The sequence below is a fragment of the Odontesthes bonariensis genome, chromosome 2 (genome assembly GCF_027942865.1).
Source record: "Odontesthes bonariensis isolate fOdoBon6 chromosome 2, fOdoBon6.hap1, whole genome shotgun sequence".
Classification (NCBI taxonomy): domain Eukaryota; kingdom Metazoa; phylum Chordata; class Actinopteri; order Atheriniformes; family Atherinopsidae; genus Odontesthes; species Odontesthes bonariensis.
In genome coordinates, this window is record NC_134507.1 from 11,022,243 (window position 1) to 11,042,422 (window position 20,180).

General features: G+C 42.7%; 4 protein-coding genes across 5 annotated transcripts; 2 read left to right on the forward strand and 2 right to left on the reverse strand.

Moving 5' to 3' along the window:
• Window positions 1-12: 12 nt before the first annotated feature.
• LOC142391139 (zinc transporter ZIP9) lies at window positions 13-3,888 on the forward strand. 2 transcript variants are annotated; one of them, XR_012770520.1, is made up of 8 exons: window positions 13-400; window positions 744-849; window positions 1,098-1,265; window positions 1,365-1,433; window positions 1,806-1,891; window positions 1,991-2,125; window positions 2,692-3,025; window positions 3,121-3,888. XR_012770520.1 is itself a non-coding variant. In XM_075476926.1 (7 exons), exons 1-7 carry the CDS (start codon window positions 305-307, stop codon window positions 2,953-2,955), a joined length of 924 nt encoding a protein of 307 aa, XP_075333041.1. In that variant the 5' UTR covers window positions 13-304; the 3' UTR covers window positions 2,956-3,885. The 2 variants fall into 2 exon arrangements, 1 of the variants encoding a protein (XP_075333041.1); XM_075476926.1 differs by having other exon boundaries at window positions 2,692-3,885.
• On the reverse strand, window positions 3,780-6,835 carry LOC142398809 (uncharacterized). The gene has a single exon (XM_075483006.1). It carries the CDS (start codon window positions 6,833-6,835, stop codon window positions 5,150-5,152), a length of 1,686 nt encoding a protein of 561 aa, XP_075339121.1. The 3' UTR covers window positions 3,780-5,149.
• Window positions 6,836-8,488: 1,653 nt separating this feature from the next.
• LOC142399315 (uncharacterized) lies at window positions 8,489-10,597 on the reverse strand. The gene is made up of 2 exons (XM_075483916.1): window positions 10,090-10,597; window positions 8,489-9,789 (listed from the first exon to the last, which is right to left on the reverse strand). The coding sequence occupies exons 1-2, from the start codon at window positions 10,331-10,333 to the stop codon at window positions 8,555-8,557; spliced, it is 1,479 nt and encodes a 492-aa protein (XP_075340031.1). The 5' UTR covers window positions 10,334-10,597; the 3' UTR covers window positions 8,489-8,554.
• A 1,530-nt stretch (window positions 10,598-12,127) lies between these two features.
• On the forward strand, window positions 12,128-20,107 carry nsmce4a (NSE4A component of SMC5/6 complex). Its single transcript, XM_075483929.1, has 11 exons — window positions 12,128-12,389; window positions 12,647-12,879; window positions 12,970-13,050; window positions 13,319-13,449; window positions 16,327-16,475; window positions 17,727-17,826; window positions 18,144-18,234; window positions 18,325-18,416; window positions 18,504-18,552; window positions 19,131-19,216; window positions 19,315-20,107. Exons 2-11 carry the CDS (start codon window positions 12,669-12,671, stop codon window positions 19,378-19,380), a joined length of 1,056 nt encoding a protein of 351 aa, XP_075340044.1. The 5' UTR covers window positions 12,128-12,389; window positions 12,647-12,668; the 3' UTR covers window positions 19,381-20,107.
• Window positions 20,108-20,180: the final 73 nt, after the last annotated feature.

Here is a 20,180-nt window from a genome sequence, read left to right on the forward strand (position 1 = left end):
AACATCAGGAAATCCACTACGTGCGTGTTGTTGAGCCAGAGAGTGCAATGATCTGTGCATATAACACCGGCGGCTGAAGCGCAGAGTTCGGTGAAGGAGGAGTTGGCGGGGACGGTTTTCGGAGGCCGACAGGGAGGGAATTGCGAAGGAGGAGGGAGACGGAGGTGCGACGTGGAAAGACAGAAAAGCAACTCATGTCTTCTGAAATGAGATGAGGACAGGCTGTCGGCTCTCAGCAGGTTCTGACACTGAAATGAGGCTCCTCTCCAAACAGGGTTTTCTCTTGTGTTGAGAAGAAGTCGCCATGGACGAAGGGTTGACCGTAACTTTGATATCTGTGGCTATGTTTGTGGGTTCATTTATACTGGGATTCATCCCGCTATTGTTCAGACTTTCTGAGGTAAGTGGATTTTTTATTTAAACAAAAACGAATATATATATATAATTAAAAAAAACTCCCTTCTGAAGCAATGTCAGCCGGAAGATTTGCGAAAGTCCGCCAGGACACCACCGTGACTGAGTGATAACTGTGTCAACTATCTGTGCAAACACAGCAGTGGTGTTTCTGTTTCACAGCGGTGTCTAACGGCAGATAAAGTTTAGGAAGTTATTTGGAAATGGTCTGACGGCGGCATTGTTTATTCTCTTGAAAGTTTGTCTGGTAAATATGTTATTAAAGGTAGGAATGGAGGAGTGGCCCCCCCCCCCAGTCATTTGCTAAAACTGCATGTCGATCCTCGTAGAAAAGCTTGCAGTTTGTCTCCATTCTGGGGGCAGGTCTGCTGTGTGGGACAGCACTTGCCATCACCATCCCCGAGGGTGTGGGCTTACTGGAGGATTCATGGAGAGGTGAGCAGAGCTTGTGTACTTCAATGAACCAGACCCACTCACCCTGCAGACCCCTTCCCTCGGTTGTCTTGACAACAGATGAGATACAATCCGCTCCATCCTCACCCATCTAATTTAGTTGAGTGTCCTATTGTAAACCCTTTGAAATCATTGGTGATGCATGAGGTGGTGATAAAAGCCGGCTCGCTTATTGTCTTTTATTTGGATTCGATCAAAAGCTCTTCCTGTCCTTCTTCCTTCTCCTCTAGTGCCCCCATCCTCCTCTGATGTGCCGTCCAGTCTAAATGCCAGCGACAAAAAAGTAACCGCCACAGATGGAGGTCCGCCGTCTCGGTTCTACATCGGGGTGGCTTTGACTTTTGGCTTCACCTTCATGTTTGCCGTTGATCAGATCGGAGGTTACTTGTCCATGCGTGGCAAGTTGGCAGAGCTCTCACACCAGCCTCATTCTGCAGTGCCAACTCCCCGCATGCCTTTATAATGATCACCTGAACATGTGCTATATCTAATTTCAGACCAAACATCGCACCTGTCAAATAGCATCCACATCACAGCCACGCTGGGGCTGGTTATTCATGCTGCAGGTACAACATACGCTCAAACATCCCATTTACATTTCTATTAGGTTGTGTTTCTTGAGGCACGCGAGGAATTCCAGGATGAAAAATTTCCCAGCAAAAACACAGTTGTTTGTGGCCTCATATGATTAAGCATGTGATTCTTTCACTGTTTAAGCCTGCCATGTTTCAGATGTTTGAACTCTCCAAAGCCTTTAGCATAGTCGGGGGGCTTTAACTTCAAAAGCTGTGGACAGAAAGAGGAAACTTATCTCGGCAAAAGCCTCACATCACATGATCCATTCTTTTAATGATTGACCTCTAATTACCGAAACGTCCACTAACAACACTGACAAATGATATGCTATGATGATTAATTCGATTTCTGTTTGCGTGTAGCTGATGGATTTGCTTTGGGGGCTGCTGCGGCCACAGGTCAAGTGACAGTACAAGTCATCGTATTTTTTGCTGTCATTCTACACAAGGTGAGAGAACATGTCAGTGAAATGCACAGATGTGTGAGTCACAAACAAGATGGAACAGAGCTGATGATAATACATCTGCCCATCTTTCTTGTCTCCCAGGCTCCTGCGGCCTTCGGCTTGGTCTCCTTTCTGATGCACGCAGGCCTCGAGAAGAAGTACATTCAGGGACATTTACTGGCCTTTTCAGCTGCGGCACCAATAGTTGCCATCAGCACTTACTTCATATTGCATGCTGTAAGATAGCACACATTGTCCATGCAGTTATCTGCCCTTAAAGGGATAGTTCGCCTCTTTTGACATAAAGCTGTATGACATCCCATATCAGCAATATCATTTATGAACATTGACTTACCCCCCCGCTGCGTCCTGTGAGCCGAGTTCCTGCTGAGTTTTGGCGTCCACAAAGGTAGTCCGGCTAGTTGGTTGGGGCTAGAAAAATAAAGCGTCTTGCTTCTCAAAACAATATGCGTTCAAAAAAGAAATACATTTGCATCACAAAATCGTTCTCGATGAAAAAGTCAGACCTCACATCGCTTGGCGCTATTTTTGCAAGACACTTTATTTTTCTAGCCCCAGCCAACTAGCCGGACTACCAAATCTCAGCTGGAACTCGGCTCACAGGACGCAGCGGGGGGTAAGTCAATGTTCATAAATGATGTTGCTAATATGGGATGTCATACAGCTTCATGTCAAAAGAGGCGAACTATCCCTTTAAGGAAGATCCGTTATATCTCAGTGATTAGCCTGTGTCAGTTGGCGGCCCTGCTTGAATTGACTTGATGTGTGTTTTGTGTCCACAGTCTGGGAATTCCTCTCAGAGCCAGCTCAGTGCAACAGGTGTGGGGATGCTCTTCTCAGCTGGGACTTTCCTTTATGTGGCCACGGTGCATGTTCTACCTGAGATCAGCAGCAACAGGACCGAACAACCCCCCTCTGATTCACAGCAGCAGCACGCTGGATTAGAGGCCCCCCGGAAGCGTCACCTGGGACTCATGGAGAGCTTCACTCTTGTCCTTGGCATGGGGCTTCCAGTAGTTTTGGCCCTTGGGCTGCATGACGACTAAGAGGAGATCAGCAGGGCAGTGGAGCTTAGTGTATAGGCCACTGCACCACCATGCCTGCGAGAAAAAAACTGTGAGCACCCATCTACTATATAAACTTTCTGTACGGCAGTTAGAAGACAGAATGTACTTTAGGAGTAAATTTATCTCGTTGTGCTCTCATTTCAGTGCCAAACGCCTGTGTCTACTTAGCTCTCCAGTAGGTGTAAAGAATTGGACAACAACTATATTGTTCACAGTTGACCGAGTTTCCATTGAGGGGAAACAAAAAGAGTAATATCTGTTGTCAAAGCCCACTGTTGACGGGCCATGTTCAGAGGTAAAACCACAGTCACCGGACAGAAGAGCGGCCAAGAAAACTTGACACCGTCTCGCAGACAATAAGAAATCTGGGTCGCACAGTCTAAATGATATTTTATCTACAGTTTGGAGTTCGAAACAGGCCTAAATGTTCAGTTTATGCACGTGCAAAAGTGTGCAAGAGTATGTGAAATGTATATACTGCGGTAGAACGTGGCAAAGTTTTAACAGTACATCTGACAAAGCATATAAGTTTTACAGAGAAACCCCTGCAAGGATACAGTTTGTCCATAACCTGTTTACAACTGTTACATGATATGTGAGTCAGATGGAATGAGTTCTTCCAGTGATAAGAACAAGGATCTAACTTTTAATTGTCTTTCATTTCCTCATTTTAGTGTACGCTGGAGACAAACCAACCATACACCAGATACGTGAAATAAAAAAAATGTGTTATGGTGTTATAATGGGTTATTGTGTAAGCCTTCTGGTTCACTTTTTTTGAAAGATATGTTTATTGATTTCACATATAAAAATTACAATTATCATTGAAAGCTTCAATTTTCTTTTTTTTCTTTCAAACAAACCCTTTCAATCCCCCCAACCTCCCCTGCTCTCCTCACTACATTCAATAAAACGTGTATGTAACAATTTGGTTAAATAAGCTACTTTCAGAGATGCATATACATATGTCCTTTACACTACCAATCAACATACAATCAAGAGGGGGAAAAAAACAAACATATAGACATCCTCTAACTGGGCACATGAGACAGCAGCACCAAAAATAAAACACAAACAAAAACAGTAGAAAAGTTGGTTAGGGAGTAAGATAGTAGGGTCAGATTATGCTCCATCAATGCTTAAGGATCTTGAAGTGATTTTAAGTTATTTATGTATTCTAGTGCCGAGTTCCAGTTAACTCAAATTTCTCAGGAGCCCCTCTTATATTGTATTTAATTTTTTCGAGACTAAGAAACATCATGAGGTCTTTAAGCGATGTGGATGTTGTAGGGGCACGTGGTCTGGTTCACTTTTAACGGTCAAAGTGTCCTGCAGCTGCAGACTTTTATCGCTTGTGTTAAATACAGACTCGCTGAGGGGGCCAGAACACAGACTTTTTACACTTAAAATGATTATTTATTCACTGAGATGTAATAGAATGGTAAAACTGGGGAAAAAAGAGAAAAAAGATGCTACATACAGTCACATAACAATCACGTTATTTAAAAAAAGTTTTAAACATGATCACAATGAGAATGGTTAAACTCAAGACTAAATTATAGTTTAGAACTACAATGTAGTACCTACACCTGAAAAAAATCGTACAGATGAGCAGCAAGAGCCAAACATTTATGCTATACATTTACAGCAATCAAGATATAATCCTGCTTTAATCGAGCAGTTTAACAGTTTGGCCTGATCTGTCCTGCTTTGACCCAGAACAAGCCTGCAGCGAGACACAGTGATTTGGTTAAAAAAAAAGCAACACAACGATCAGCTAAACATTAACCTTTAAGTCCCGCTTATTTGCACTCTGGTGGCTGCTTAATGGCTGCCATGCCACTGTTCAGGCACCCAACGGCTGCACAGAATGGAAATTAAGATGGAAATCTTGCGCCCTCAGCTCTGTCGTGATAAGGTTACATGACATCATCCCTGTGCAGCTGTGTCCAACAGTTTCCTCAGTTGAAACACATTTTCAGACTTGTCGCAGTTTAGAAAGGTGTTGAAAGGAGGGATTTTTTAAAAAGAAATCATTCTGTATTGTTTTTTGTTTTTTTATAGGTATTTAAATACAGGTCTCAGATTTTAGATCCCGCCATAAGTAACTCTGGATGAGTGTGCCAGTAATGCCGAGTCTCCCTGAAGGCAGACTGAAAGATGATTATCTCTTTCATAGTTTCATGCGGTTCATGGAGGCAGTCAGCTGAGCCTCCAGAGCCATCTGGTCAAAGGTTCGACTGTGTGTCTGCTGCCTCACTCTCTCCCTCATGTGAAAGGAGGCCTGGGCCAGCCTCTGCGCCTCCTCCTGAATCTGCTCTCGCTGCCTTCTCAGCCTCTCCCTCTTCCACTCCTTCACAGAAACGTAGTTCTCTCTGACCTTCATCATGGCCTCCTCCTCTCTCTGGATCTCCTCTCTGAGCCTGTGGTGGCAGCTCTGCCTGTGTTTGTTGTGTTGGTGTGTCTGCTGAGCTCTGCTCCTGTGAGTGGCTGTGGCGTGCAGGGCAGCTCTCTCCATGCGGTGCTGGCTCAGTTGCACCAGGATCCGTTTGTGTGTGTGCTGCTGGATCCTTTGCAGTTTGGCCCTCAGTTGTGCCCTTTGAATCTGCCCCTCCTCGTGAGCGGCGCGCTCCTGCAGCTCCCTCAGCTGGGCCTCCACAGCCTGGGCCCGTTTCTCGGAGGAGCGCTGCAGCTTTCTCTCCAGTGTGCTCCTCATCTGTTGCTCCTCCTCCTCCACCTGCTGCTCCATCTGTTTTTTTAGCAGGATGTGTCGTAGCAGGTCCCTGTGATTCTCCTCCTGCAGCCTCCTGCGCTCCCTCTGCTCCTGCAACACTCTACTCCTCCAGGCCCTTTCCTCCTTCTCCACTGCTACCTGCATCTCCCTCTCCCTCAGCTTTTTCTCCACCTCCTCTTTCTCTCTCAGAAGCTTCTCCTGGTAGCGTTTGCGCTCCTCTGCCTCCTTCTGTGCACCCTCAATCTTCTCTCTGCGTTGTACCTCCACCTCCTCCTTCAGCCTCCTCCAGCGGTCCTCTTGCAGCAGCGCCTCCTGCTCAAGCTGAGCTGCTTTCTCCTGCTTCTGACGCTCCCTCAGTGTCCTGCGGGCCTCCAGCTCCTTGTTCCAGCATTTCATACTCTGCTTCAGCTTCTTCCTTCGCTTTTTTTCCGCTTGGGCCCGCTGATCCTCTGCACGCCTGTGCTCCTCCTGTCGCCTCAGCTCCTCCTGCTGAGAGAGCTTCAGACGATCCTGCTCCTCCTGATGCTTCACCAGCATGAGAGCTGCTATTTTGCGATCTCTCTCGGATACTGTGACACACATCTTCCTGTTTATGTTTGCGGTGAGCCTCTGCAGTTTAATCTCAGTAGCTGGGAAGTGTCTGAGGTCTCCAAGACTGAAACTGCTGACTCTACTCCTGTCTGGGTCTCCTCTATCAGCAAGAGAGCAGGTGGACCTGCTGGCAGGAGTCTCCTTAAAGCACAGATCTGCGTAGGGGACGGGCCCTGTCATCTGTTTGTCTGATGAGTGATCCTTCACCTTTGCGTCAGGCAACACTTCCATGCTTGAGGCTATTTTACCCCCTGCCACCTGGATAATCCTCTCCCGCTCCTCGCGGCACATTTGCAGAAGCTTCAATCTTTCCTTTTGATAGGACTCATGCATAACTCTCATTGTCCCAAAAGGCAAGTCACGCTGCTCCGCAATCAGCTCGTTCAGCGATTTGATTAATAGTTGGACCGGTTTTACGCCAAGCCGAGCGCAGGACTCCAGCGAGCGGGGGCTCGTTAACACGCAGCGACTCCTCTCTGCTCCGTCCGATTCAAAGTTGTTTAGATCCAGTTCGGTGCACTTCGGTTCCCCCATCATCACCAGTTATTTACCCGGACGAAACATGCACCTGCTCAGGAGTGCCACTGACCCACTTGCCTCGAGAAAATCTGCCCTGCGCAGAAGGGTCACGAGGCGAGGGGATTAGCTGCGAGTTATCAGCAATCGATTGCAGCTTTGCACCGACAGGGGAAATGGAGGACTGGCATCATTCCTACAAACATCCAACATAGCAAATATATTCATGTAGTGGTAGCCTATATGAGTAAAAAAGAAGCATGCGTTCATATGAAGTTGATTTTTTGTTTCGTACCCATATGTTTAAAGTTGTCTACATGTCAGTCTGCCGGGAGAAAATCTATCTCAAGTCTGTGACTTCACGTTTATGCCATTATAACATACAGTGTCTATGCAGCTATTGAGAATGAGGAGTCACGTGACTCCGGTCGGCCATGTTGGCAGAAGAATCTATTGGTTGCCAGGGGCAACGCCATTAACTTAACGGATATCTTCCCGCATTTGACATTTAGGCAGGGCAGAGACGAATACAAAAAAAAGAAAGAAAGCAAAGCAATGCAGAGAGATAAGGCGAAAGAAAAGGGATCTTACAGGGACAAGCTTATTACAAGCGCAAAGCAGCGGTATTTGGAGAAACTGTCCAGCATCCAAAATATTGATCCTTACGAGCTCCCTGCAGCAGAATGGCACAGAGACCTGGACCAGTTACCTCCGTGCACATATATGGACATAGTCAATTATCTTGTCTTTGGTGTAAGTTACTACACAATGCAGGAGTTTAAAAGTCACAAATCTTTGGAATCGTACGAGACTTTCTGCTGTGGCTGGGTGCAGGACTTGGCCATCTACAAGCCTCCAGGTGGCTCTGGTGGTGATAACAGCGTTGTACTGGCAAAGGTAAGGTTGTTGTCATGCGTTTTAGTGTGTTGTAATTACATTGCATTGAGACACTTCTTGACCAAAATGACAACGTAATTAACTGCGACTTGTTTTGTAAACACTAGATTAACGAGATGTTCAATGTACACAAACGTTTCCAATGTTTTGATGTATGCTAAAGCTTATGTTTAGGTATTTAGTTGTCATTTGATTTTAGCCCAACGACACATACTGTAGTATGTGTTGGGGGCTGCAAAGTGAACAAACCAGTTCTGGGTTGGCTAGGGTACTTATGTGTGATTGCAAGGCGTACATTCCTGGTTAGATTTAAGCCATTAACATTGTGATTGCAAGGTGTACATGTCCTGGTTAGATTACAGCCATTATCAATGTGTCTAAAGTGTAGACTGTAACTTGAAATAAATGCTTTTTACTGTTTAGTTTATTTATCTTTATTTATTTTACAGGTCCTGCATTCACGGAGACTCTGAGCCTCCACTTACCCAGTCCAGTGGTATCACTTCAGTTGTGTGGGGCTTGTGGACAGACCCTCCGCTGACACGCCATGGTTTTGCCCTTCTTGTGCTGAATAGTGTTTTTTTTGTTCTTTTGCACTAGTAACAGTATTATTTTATTATTATTGCTTGTTGTCAATGTTTACATGCTGGAAATTTTTATACTTTGAATGCACACATGTTCTTTTGCACTGTTAACTTTTCCTAGAGGTATATTGCATTCGGCACCTTGCACCCTTATTCTTTTTTCCTGTTCTGTTAATAAACATTGTTAAGCCATATCAAGTTGTTTCAAGCATTTATTTCAAACAAATTAAAAAGTAATGAACAATGAGGAATGAACTCAAACAACACTTTTGCACATGTTCGTTAAGGCACAGCAAACAGTGACAATCTTATCTAAAGGCATTAGGTTTTCACCCTCACATTTGAGCAGCATGTGCACAGGTACAGTTGAATGTAAAAATCTGAATTTGTTGCGCACGACACCAATCACCCTCTCTACGTGAATTCTGAGATGTGCTATGGCCCGAGTCTCCTCCGCATCTTTCGCCTCCAGCTGTGCACGACCCCTTGTGCATGTAGGTATTTTCACTTCAGCACACATCATACCCACACTCTCTCTTATATTAAAGCCCCCATCTGCCAGCACAATGTCACCTGGTAACAGTTTGTTCAGAAAACCACTTTGCTCAGTTATATGCTTGTCACTTGTGCACCCACCCCACCCGTTAGATATGAAGGAAATTACACCCTGGGGCGTGATCACAATTAGGTATTTCATAGTGTATTCGTGTTTGTACTGAGAGAAAGTCTGTGCCCTTGTCACTACATTTGAGGGTTTCTCGATGAACACCTCGAAGCAGTCCACAATGGCAGCCACATTTTCCCCAAATGACTCCACAAACTCGTGTGGCATACTGGTCAATAAGCATTCCCTGCTTGGCCAGAGCACCAATGGACTCAGCTGTGCGTACATCACTCCAAGGGTATGGTGAAAGGCATCGGCGACTGTTGTCCTGTGTACTCTAAACAGATGGCTGAGGTGCTGTGTTGGAAGGTCTAGTCTGAGGCGCATTAAAGTCAATAGGACAAGCTGGAAGGGTGAGAGCTTCTGCATCCGACCTTGAGGCAGATTTGGAGTGAGGGTGAATAGAAGTGTCTGGAACAATGCAAAGTTTGGAAGCCCCGTGTAATACTCCACTGTGTTATCGTCACCACTCAGAAAGTTCTCATTCATCCGATATTCATCAAGCTCCCTCTTCAGCTCTCTGTTTTCTTCCATAAGACTGTTGATAACATCTCGTCTAGATGTGCAGAGTCCACATCCCATGTCCTGGGCTGGCGATGGAGGCTGCTGCTGGTCCTGGGCTGGCGATGGAGGCTGCTGCTGGTCCTGGGCTGGCGATGGAGGCTGCTGCTGGTCCTGGGCTGGCGGCTGCTGCTCCAGATGCTGGGTCCTGCGCTGTACTTGCCGCTGATATCGCGCTACATCTGTCTCTTTAACATAATTGTGGCCTAATCGCAGGGATGGTGTCCAGTCAGGATGGTTCTCCAACATCTCATATGATGGCTTACCTACAACAGAATAAATAGTTTATGAAAAAAATCTATGCAATCAATGGCAAACCCATCACAGAACACATGCAAAATAAAGATAAAGCCTGAGAGGGTAACGCTGCTCATGGTATGACAAAAGGGCTGAGGGGGTACACATTAACACATTAGCCACATTAGGGGGTAGTTAACATTCATTTTCGAAGAGGCAACAGTTCGCTAGTTAGCTAGGCAGCAACGGTAAAACAACGGTTGCAACAACATAAGATAACTTCGTAGCTTTAAGAGACCACAACATAAAGAGATTTTTAGAGAACGTACCCGAGTGAAAATGCAGAGAACACACTCTCATCGACGGAGGGGTGCAATCGAAAGTAAGGTCCTTTCTTCTTATTGCAGCCAACCAAGCAATCCGGCGTCTCCTCGTCAGGGCAGACATCTGCTCTCCCTGATGCTGGATCCATTTAGGAAACCTAAAAAATTGTATTCCGTTGTTCCTATGTTTCCCAAACGTATTATGTGAGGTACTGGAACAGCTCTTCACACAGCAGGTATTTCCAGGCATGTTCTTGCAATTCCGCACTGTTTAAACTGTGAATAGAGACGCTTCTGGTTACCACGACAACAGTGCCTTTTTCTTTTTGTAAAGTAGCGTTCTCTCGCGTGACTTCTTCTTCTTCTTTCGTTTATTGGCGGATTACATCTTTTGGTTGTTGTATACCGCCACCTACTGTACAGGAGTGTGTAGAGTGATACTATGGCGATTTTATCTGATCAGTCAAGAGGGTGTAAAATAAAGCTAGAGATAATAAGTAATAACAACACAAAATCAACAAATAAACAATAAATAAATAAAATTTAAAAAAAAAATTAAATTCTTTTCATTAATTCAGTGTCTTTCTCTCGCGTGACTTAAGGCTCTAGCATGGTTGCCGCATCTGCTCGCGCGAGCGGTGTTGATGACGTCACGAGTTCGTGCCCGCCATAGGACCCTATATAGTGGCGCAAGTCGTTGCGCGCCAGTAGTTGCAATTTTCTCCGTCACAGAGGTGGCGCTGCTACGTGAAGGTTACCGCTACTCTACAACCACGAAAGTGGAGAAGAAAACAATGCCGCTGTCAAGAGCAAGAATACTGTAATTAATGATACTGCTGCAGTTTTCGGATCATTTTAATTTTTTAATTCAGTTAAAAGAGGTGAAGGTTTGAAGCCCCCGGCATCAACAGAGTCTCTGCCCTCTTCTTTGCCTTCACGTATCTGTCCCGTAGCTTCTTCCACACATTCTTACAGAACTCTCCCTCTTTCCCCAAAGTTCTGCCAATCTCTGTGCACCAGTTTTGGGAGTTTACGTCCTCCCTGTGCTGTTTCACTGCAGTTTCGTACAGCTGCCTGTACAAACGCACCTCCTCACTGAGCCGGTCTCACATCGGTCCATCCGGTTCGTTGTGGTCGGCGCCGCCAAGTTACAAAAATCGACTGGTGCACGACAACGCGCTGCGCCGTCTTTTCAAGGCAAGCGCCAGGCCTGAAACGTCATTTTGACGTCACGGTCCACCACCGCCGTGACAGACGCGGCAACCATGCTACCGCCTTTACAGGCAGCGCGCCTTTTGTCTCTAGAGCAGTGGTTTTCAAAGTGGGGGCCCGCTAGGGGGGCCTCAGAAAATTGGATGGAAGAATTTTTTTGCTTCGCAAGCCGTTTAATTTAATATTTTTGTATGAAACGCCCACAACTCTGTTCCTGCCTGATATTGTGAATGTGTAAATGATGGACTGTTACTGAAACGGATTGTCCAAAAAATAAATAAATGCCACTTGCTGTCGTCACATCATTAAATATAAAATGACACAGAGTGGTAGTTTTCTTTTGTCTGTAACCTCGTGCACTCACAGTAAACCAAGGCTGCGAGCAAAAATGTGATAGTCATCGATGATTTTGAATTGTCAGAAACAAAAAAAAACGAGCTTTTATACGATATAATTGGATAATTTGCCTTGCCCGCATGTTATGCAGTAAAAGCAATATGAGAGTTTATATATTGCGAAATTTAATTTAAGTGACATTTACTTTCTTGTTCCAAATGGATAATAATGGGCGCTAACGTTAGCAGACACCAAAGACACGGACTGAAACAAGATGGTGGACTGTTTGTCACTTCCCCGATTGCGTTTCGTAAACTACCAATTAATCTCTGGCATAATGGATTTAAAAAAAAGAAAAAAGAAAATAAATTTATCTAGCTTGGTCAATTATCAGTATTTCTTGAACATGAGTCCTATGTGTGCCACTTTTATAGAACGGTCTTTTTTTTTTTCTTTGCTTTTATTTTGACGGGGTTTTTTGTGTGTCGCTTTTTTTTACGCATCTCAGCTTCCTTTCTGCTCTGGCACACCAGAAGTTTGCCTTTGGTTTGAACGGTTTTTGACATAAATATTTATGTTTCTTTTAACGCTTTAGAGGTTATTTTTTAAATTTCCCATCAGCTCACTTCACCAACGTTCGGGCTGAGCTACGTCTCCTTGGAGACAAACGAACGACTGAATTGAGCGTAGCAACCGATTTCCAATATCGGCGTTGACAACGATTAGCTGTCGTTTAGCACGTTTGGAGAGCTACACTTGTAAGTTATTTTTCTGATCACGTTTGCTTAGCACCTGCTTTGTATATACGTTAGAATAGTTTGTTTGTGTTGTGACATTCTTCCTCGCCGCTTTCGCTTAAACTATAAGGAAACTAGCTTATTACGTTTACACCATTCAAAATGACAGAGAATCTCGACCAGCGCTAAGATAGTAAACAAACCTGTTGTGCCTTGAATTCGTCATAACTTTCTCAAACATAAACCGCGTATATTGTCCTGCTTTTTGCCACGCATAGCTCTTTCACTGAAAGACGAAAGATGAGGAAGTCCAGAGGTGGTGGTGAAGAGGAAGCTGCACGTCAGAATGGCTCCACAGGTCGGAGGAGAGCCGAACAAGCGCAGGGTGATGGGGAAGAAGCCGGCTCTGACTTCGGCCCAGCTGGTCTGCAAGATGACGACGACGACAATGACCTGGGCCTCAGGAGAGAGATACGGAGCAAGTACAGAGACCTCATCAACTCCGTGCAGCGTAAGTAGTTGCTGAGAGGCAGCGTTAATTATCGGTTATTTCCTCAACAAATCGGTCATGCCCCTTCTTCTTGTCTTTTCTCTACCTCAGAAAATAGGGACGACATGCTGAGTCCATCCAACAACAAGCTCACCGAAGTTTTAGAAGAAGCAAACAAACTTTTTAAAGATGGTGGGTATGATCCAGCCCATTCTGTAAATAAAAAAAAAGTGTAAACCAGCAGGAGTTATGAGCTGGATGGTGTGTGTGTGCCTCCCATGCCCCGTTATGTTCAACTTTAGCACAATAGTTTCCTCGCACAGTCAAGAATTGGAGTTCAGATGGAGATGGAGAGACTAAAGTGCCATGGGTTCACATTGGTTTATAAATGGTTACTGTCACATGTCCTTGTGCAGCCCTTTAAATGGATTTAGTCTGATCTGACTTTGTCCTTTGCCAGTTCGGCAGGCGAGAGAAGCAGCGCTGGATGCCCAGCTTCTTGTTGTAGCCACAGACCTCGGAAAGGAAAAAGCCAGCCAACTGTTTTCTGAAGGAAGCGCTTTTGATCCGACAACTTTCGCAGAGCATCTTGTGAGTATTTCCTTGCATATTCTATCATTTCTGTTTTAGAGTTGTGTAACGTGAGGGTTCGATCTGTGGCGGTTGGATCTCTCTTGAGGAGAGGAAACAGCAGGATGGAGACAGATAACTTTCTCAAGCAGCCCTTTTAATCTGGGTCCACACTTCACAACAACAACACTTCCTTTGATGTTGAACGTGGAATTCGGCAGGGTTGTCCGATCTCCCCTTACCTCTTCCTCCTTGTCACCCAAATTTTAGCCATCCATATTAATTCAAGTACTCTGAAAGGCATTGCAGTGGCAGAAAGGGAAATCGTTATTAGTCAGCTAGCAGACGATACAACCTTGTTCTTAAAAGACTCCTCTCAAGAATCTCATGCTCTTAATATAATTAGTGTGTTCTCTAAAGCCTCTGGTCTATACCTAAATGTGAATTATTGGCAGTGAAAGACTCAGCTACTCGCTCAATAGCGAGCATTCCTGTCAAAGATAAGGTAACATATTTAGGAATTTCCATCACTAAAGATCAGAAAGTCAGAAATGACTTGAATTTCATCCCAATCATAGAAAAGGCTAAAAAAAGATTTAATCTATGGCTATTAAGAGATGTATCTTTAAGAGGCAGAACTCTAATAACAAAAGCAGAAGGAATATCTAGACTTACTTTTGCGGCCCTTTCATTACATATTGAAAATAAAACCATTAAAGGGATAGATCAGATGTTGTTCAACTTTTTATGGAAGAACACAATGCATTACATAAAAAAAATCTGTTGTCATAAACACATATGAGAATGGGGGACTTAATTTTTTGGACTTTGCTTCTTTGAACAACACCTTTAAAATTAATTGGATCAATCAATTTCTAAAAAATCCAAATTCAATGTGGAACTGTATCTCCAATCATATTTTTTCTAAAATTGGCGGCCTAAAATTCCTCTTAGCATGTAACTATAACATAGGGAAATTTTCTATTTGTCTTTCCAACTTTCATAAACAAGCACTACTTGCATGGTCAATGATATACAAACACAATTTTTCACCACACCGTTACTCCATATGGAATAACAAAGATATACTTTATAAGAACAGATCAATATTCTTAAGGGAGTGGTTCAACAATGATATAATTTGGGTCAAACAACTATTCAATAGCAATGGTAGCTTATTTTCTTATGAGGAGTTCCTTCAATTTTATTGAATACCCGTAACACCAAAACAATTTGCCATCATCTTTGATGCAATCCCACCTGGTGTAATAATGTTATTTAAAAGCAACACATCTGCCTTCACTGAGGTAACCAACTCACCAGTTGGGAAAATATGTTTTGTCCCTTCTTCTAGCAAAAAGAAAAATTGTAAAATTCGTGCTCTTTTCCAATGTAATATCAGATCTGTTTCTCCTGTAATTTTTCACTGGAATAGTTGTGTAAATGATTTATGCTGGGATAAAATTTGGTCTCTTCCTCAAAAATTATTTGTGCTTAAAAAGGTTAAAGAAGTGTCATTCAAAATTATCCATAGATGTTACCCGGTTAAATCATTCTTTATCAAATTCAAATTCGTTGCTCTTGATCTGAAGTGTGCATTTTGTGACAATCATACTGAGACCATTATTCATCCGTTTTGGAAATGTGAATATACCCGTAAGCTGTGGCAAGATATTTGTAGATTTATTTTAGATCATATATACTGTGATTTTAAGCTCCTTCTGCAAAATATAATTTTTGGTTTTATAAAGAGTGATGCTCCTTCTGAAAAAGAATATTTTTTTAATTAATCTCATTTTAATTCTTGCTAAATATTACATCCACAAATGTAAATTTGTCAAAGTGAAACCCAATTTTTATGCTTTCATGATAGAACTCCAGATATATTTTAAGTCAATTTCCTCCTCTAATAATAAGAAAGCTATCAAAACTATAAATCTAGTCTCCCACTTTGAAATTTTTGACTCAGTGTAATCCTCATTGTTCATGTCCCCTGGTATATTCTCTCTATATTTTTCTTTCTCTTTCTCTCTCTTCATTTATTATTTAAACTACTTATGTATGTATTTATTTTGGTATGCTTATTTGTTCTTCATTTATTATTAATGATACTTGTCATGTTTTTGCACTATTTTTGTATCTTGTAAAGCAAAATAAAGTTGTATTTAAAAAAAAAAAACCCAAAAAAACCAACAACACTTCCTGGTTCACAGTTTTCATGTGACTAAACTAACCAATCAGAAGCTAGGACCTAACCTGAGGTGAAAATGAAAGAATCAGAACAGCAGATTCCACAGACTATCTTAACTGATTTAAAGATGCAATTGTAAATATTTAAACATGTAAATATATAAATAATAACTGTGTAACATGAATATTTAAATAGTTAACTATAAAACTTATAACCTTTATAAATGCATTTTTGTAAATTAACTCAAATATGAATTATGTTAACTTCTGAACCTTACAGTTGCATAATGTTACCTAATGTTATAAAGCCGAGGGAGGTCAAAAGTGTGTCGTAGTTTCCTTCCAGAAACAGGATTCCAAATGAATGCAAACTGTTCTACTTTCAAATATGTGGTAAAACGTTTGCCATATCTTTTTTATTAGGCCGTCTTTCTGTTAATTTAAGTGAATTGCTGTGTCTCAGTCGCAAGAGCTTTTACCAGGAGGTGGAAAAGATGGAGACACAAACATACACAGTCTGAGGCAATTATTTAGTTTCTGTTTAAAAAAAGAAAAAAATCCAGGAGACTAAAAGTACCAGTAAATGAGAAGATGTACTTGCAATGTGAAAAGTTAACGGAAATGCAAAAAGGCTCGTGAGAAAAGTGCAACTTCCAGGGCATCAAACACCGCAGGAGTCATGTGGAAGTGTCTCTGCTTCTCTAACAGTTGTCCTTCATGGGCCTCAATCGACTTGAGGATGAGGACGATGAGCAGAACAGAGGTGCGTCCGGTGGTTACCTGCCCAGAGATGCCTGGCACCGACTGGCCAGGAGAGCAGAGTGCTGTTTCAGGACTGCACCTTCTTTCCACTACATGTGAGTACCCAAGGATGCTTTCTACCAGCTGTGACTCAGGACTTTTGCTTAGGAATTGTATAAGCAAAACAAAAGTGATAATCTCAAATAAACGACACATAAAACATGACATTTGTGCATGAAGCCAGCTTGAAGTCCTTTTGCCATACAGTTGAACTGAAAATAGGACATTCACAAAATTCTGGGAAGATGTTCATTTGGTTATGTGCAGAATTTTGGGTTATGTTGTATCCAAGTCTTGTACATTATTATATCTTGGTGTTATTACGGAAAATGTAGTGTTGAAAGATGATAGATACATATTGAAAATTATGTTAGTAGCCTGTAAAAAGGCAATTACAAGAAAATGGTACAAGACAGACCCACCATCCCAGGAACATTGGTTGAAAGTTATGGACGAAATACATATTATGGAACAACTGACTTAAAATAAGGACTCAAGTAGATCAATACTGCCGGAAGTGGGAGAAATGGACTGAATACATAAAAATGACAGGACAAGGACAAACTTGTCCTGATCAAACTGTAGAAACATGGTGATCCAACATGTTCTTTTTCACTTTTTTGTTTTTTATTTGTTTCCCCCCCACTCCCCTTCCCCTTGCATAATGTTATACACTGCTAAAGAAAAACAATAAAAAGAAAGTATGAAAAAAAAAAAGAAGAAAATACGACCTTGTGAGAGGATAATGATCCTCGGCACACAAACAAAGTCTCCACGGAACAAATGGAGGAATCAATCAGGAAACAAACTTGTCTTGGTTCACATTTGAGTCTCTTTGGAATGTTGTGAAGTTGTCAAACAGGCAGGAAAAGCTTCAAACTTCTCATAACTGAAAGATAAGATTACAGCTTGGCATGGCAGATGGTGAGTTACACAGATTCTTCTGAGAAGTCATCTGTGGAACCTCTTTGGGAAACGGGAGATGCTTTAAAAAAGGAAAATACCTAACAGGTGATTGGATGAACAATCTGTCCATCACCATCTATTCCATGCCAACTCCAACCGATCATAACCGAGCAGGCAGTTTTTAGAATAGGTCTTGCCCCTGGCAGTTGGAGGTGGGGTGAAAGGCTTTATTTTTGTTCTTTACTCTTCTCTCAACAAAGAAATGTACATCATAGATGCTAATTATTATTTTTTTCTACAGTTTGAACAGGTTTATGTATACAGCCTTTCAGAGCAGTTGCTGTCCCTCAGCAGTTTTGTTTTTTTCCCGGGTCTGACCTTCTTCTGGTTCTTTTCAATAGGATGGGATCTTTCTATGCAGAGCCCCCTCCTCCAAAGCCGAGGATAGAACGACAAAGGAAACAACCCAGCAAGGAAGCCAAAAGGATAATGCCAACTCAGGTAGCTGAATGCACACCTCTGTGGCTTCACTTATCTACATAAATACAAATCTGTCTTTGCAAGTGGTTGAGGGGACGAATATTAATCCTTAAGACTCTTGAATAAAGATGTACACGTCTTCCAACGGCCTTTGAAAGTTGGATTCAGTTTGACTTGCTTTACATTTATTCTTATGTTGTGCATCCCACGAGTCCCGATCACACATTTCCTTATAATTCAGTTTTTACTACTTGTAATCTGCTGTTAACGCGTGATCAGACTGAGAGGATTCAGCGGTCCCTCACTCTTAACGCATCGTGCTAAATGTTGTGTGTCAGCTGAAGAAAATGGAAGAATCCCATCAAGAAGCAACAGAGAAAGAGGTTGAAAGAATCCTGGGATATCTCAAGAGCTACCACCAAGACGATCGTGAGTTTGAAGTCGGCTTCATGGACGCTGTACTCGTTGCATCGTTGTGTAAATTATTTTTTGCTCACGTGTGTCTTGCTTGTTTCCCAGCATCGCCGATATCCTACTACGAGTTTGTCATCGACCCCAACTCGTTTTCTCGGACGGTGGAGAACATTTTCCACACGTCTTTTCTGATCAGGGTGAGCTGAAGGTTTTAATTTTTCAAGCTGATCGTGTGCGCCCTCTAGTGATGTTGAGGAGGCGTGACAGCGTTGTTTCTGTTTCAGGATGGGTTAGCAAAGATGCATCTGGATAAGGACAAGCTGCCTTGTATAGGTGAGAACTCCGAAGATTTTGTTCTGTCAGTCAAACTGAACAAAGGTTTAAAGGGATAATCCGGAGTAAAATGCACTTTAGATCAATTTACGGGATGATTGGGAGTACATACGTTGAGTTGACATCAAAATCATGTCATTCGGAGGTATTTTGAGAATTTCGATTTGACCGTTTTTAGCCAAAAGTCGTTAGCCTGGAAGTGAGAGGGGCATATCGTATTGCCGCTACAAAACGCTATTTTTATACCTCTTCTACTGCTCCAAACAACATAACACTTACGTGGTAGTGAGTAGAGGGTCCCTAAAGCCAAACCGAAGTGTCCCGAGGTCTTCATGTGGTCGGATATAGAGTCCAGAATGAATTTAATCAAGCCAGTACCTGCTCTCAATCAGAGCCTCTTCCGTCTACAGGACGCTACCTCACGCGAGACATTCTCAAAACACATTCGAATGACATGATTTTGATGTCAACTCAACGTATGTACTCCCAACATCCCGTAAATTGATCTAAAGTGCATTTTACTCCAGATTATCCCTTTAAGGTAAATGATTTTGTTTTTGGTGTTTTTCTTGTCTTAGAGCCTGTGGAAGAGGGGGAGGTGGATGCTGCAGGTTCATCCAGCCGCCAACAGTGTATCATCTCTATCAGCCCAAAGACATGGAGGGTCAGTTTTGGCTTTAATGTGGAGGATAGTTGGTGGAGCAACAAAATAAGACACCATTTTTGTGATCATAAATGTATGCTTTCTTTGTTCTTTCCCAGGAGCTCATCGACATCTTTGAAATCAAACACTCAATAATTCGGCCTCCGGACACGCAGAATGAGTGATTGACCGCATTACCACGCTGTCACCATCCCTACGTATTTTGCTGGACACTCATGTGATCGAAGCACATTTATTTTGGTTTAATTCGACTAAAGTGTCCTTTTTGCTGTTTTTGCTGGGCTTTTTTAAGCAACAGTTTTCATCATAGACCATGCAACCGTCTTTTTAAGTTTCCACCAGCAACCGTTGTGCCACGTCAGAAGTAAAATGTGCCTTACGCTGGATTTCACGTTCCTGTGATGGTATATTTGCTGATGGCGAAGAAGGCTGAACAGTCACTCTTTGGTTGAGCTCGTCTCAACCCTCATTCCTGCACAGCAGGTTGCAGATTGCTTTCTTTCATGCTATCAAAAGTAAATCCATTCGGACCTGCTGCAACACGTAGGATCTGTTCCCGTGTATAGACGATACTTTTGGTTTTAAAAGGCTGGGACCTACTGTGGTAGAGTGACAGTGTAGCAATACTATAAGCACAATATTGGACTGAGGTTGAATGATCCCAAGTATCCTTGTTTAAAACAAGTTTTTTTTTATCCTTTTAAAACTTTTCTACAGATAGTTTCACAATGTATCTTGTTTTATCTGTCCAAATATTCTCTGCGGGTTTTGGCTCTGAAATTTTCAGCACTCGGAGGTACATTGGGAAAAGATGTTGTCAGGGTTCTTGTTACTGTTGTTGTTGTACAAACATGTTTTTTGCTCAATAAAAGATTGTGTGGCACACACAAAGCAAGAATGCTGAATTCATTTATATCTCCTCCTGTTGCTCTAGTCTGCTTGGCGTGGTTAGGTTTACACTCAT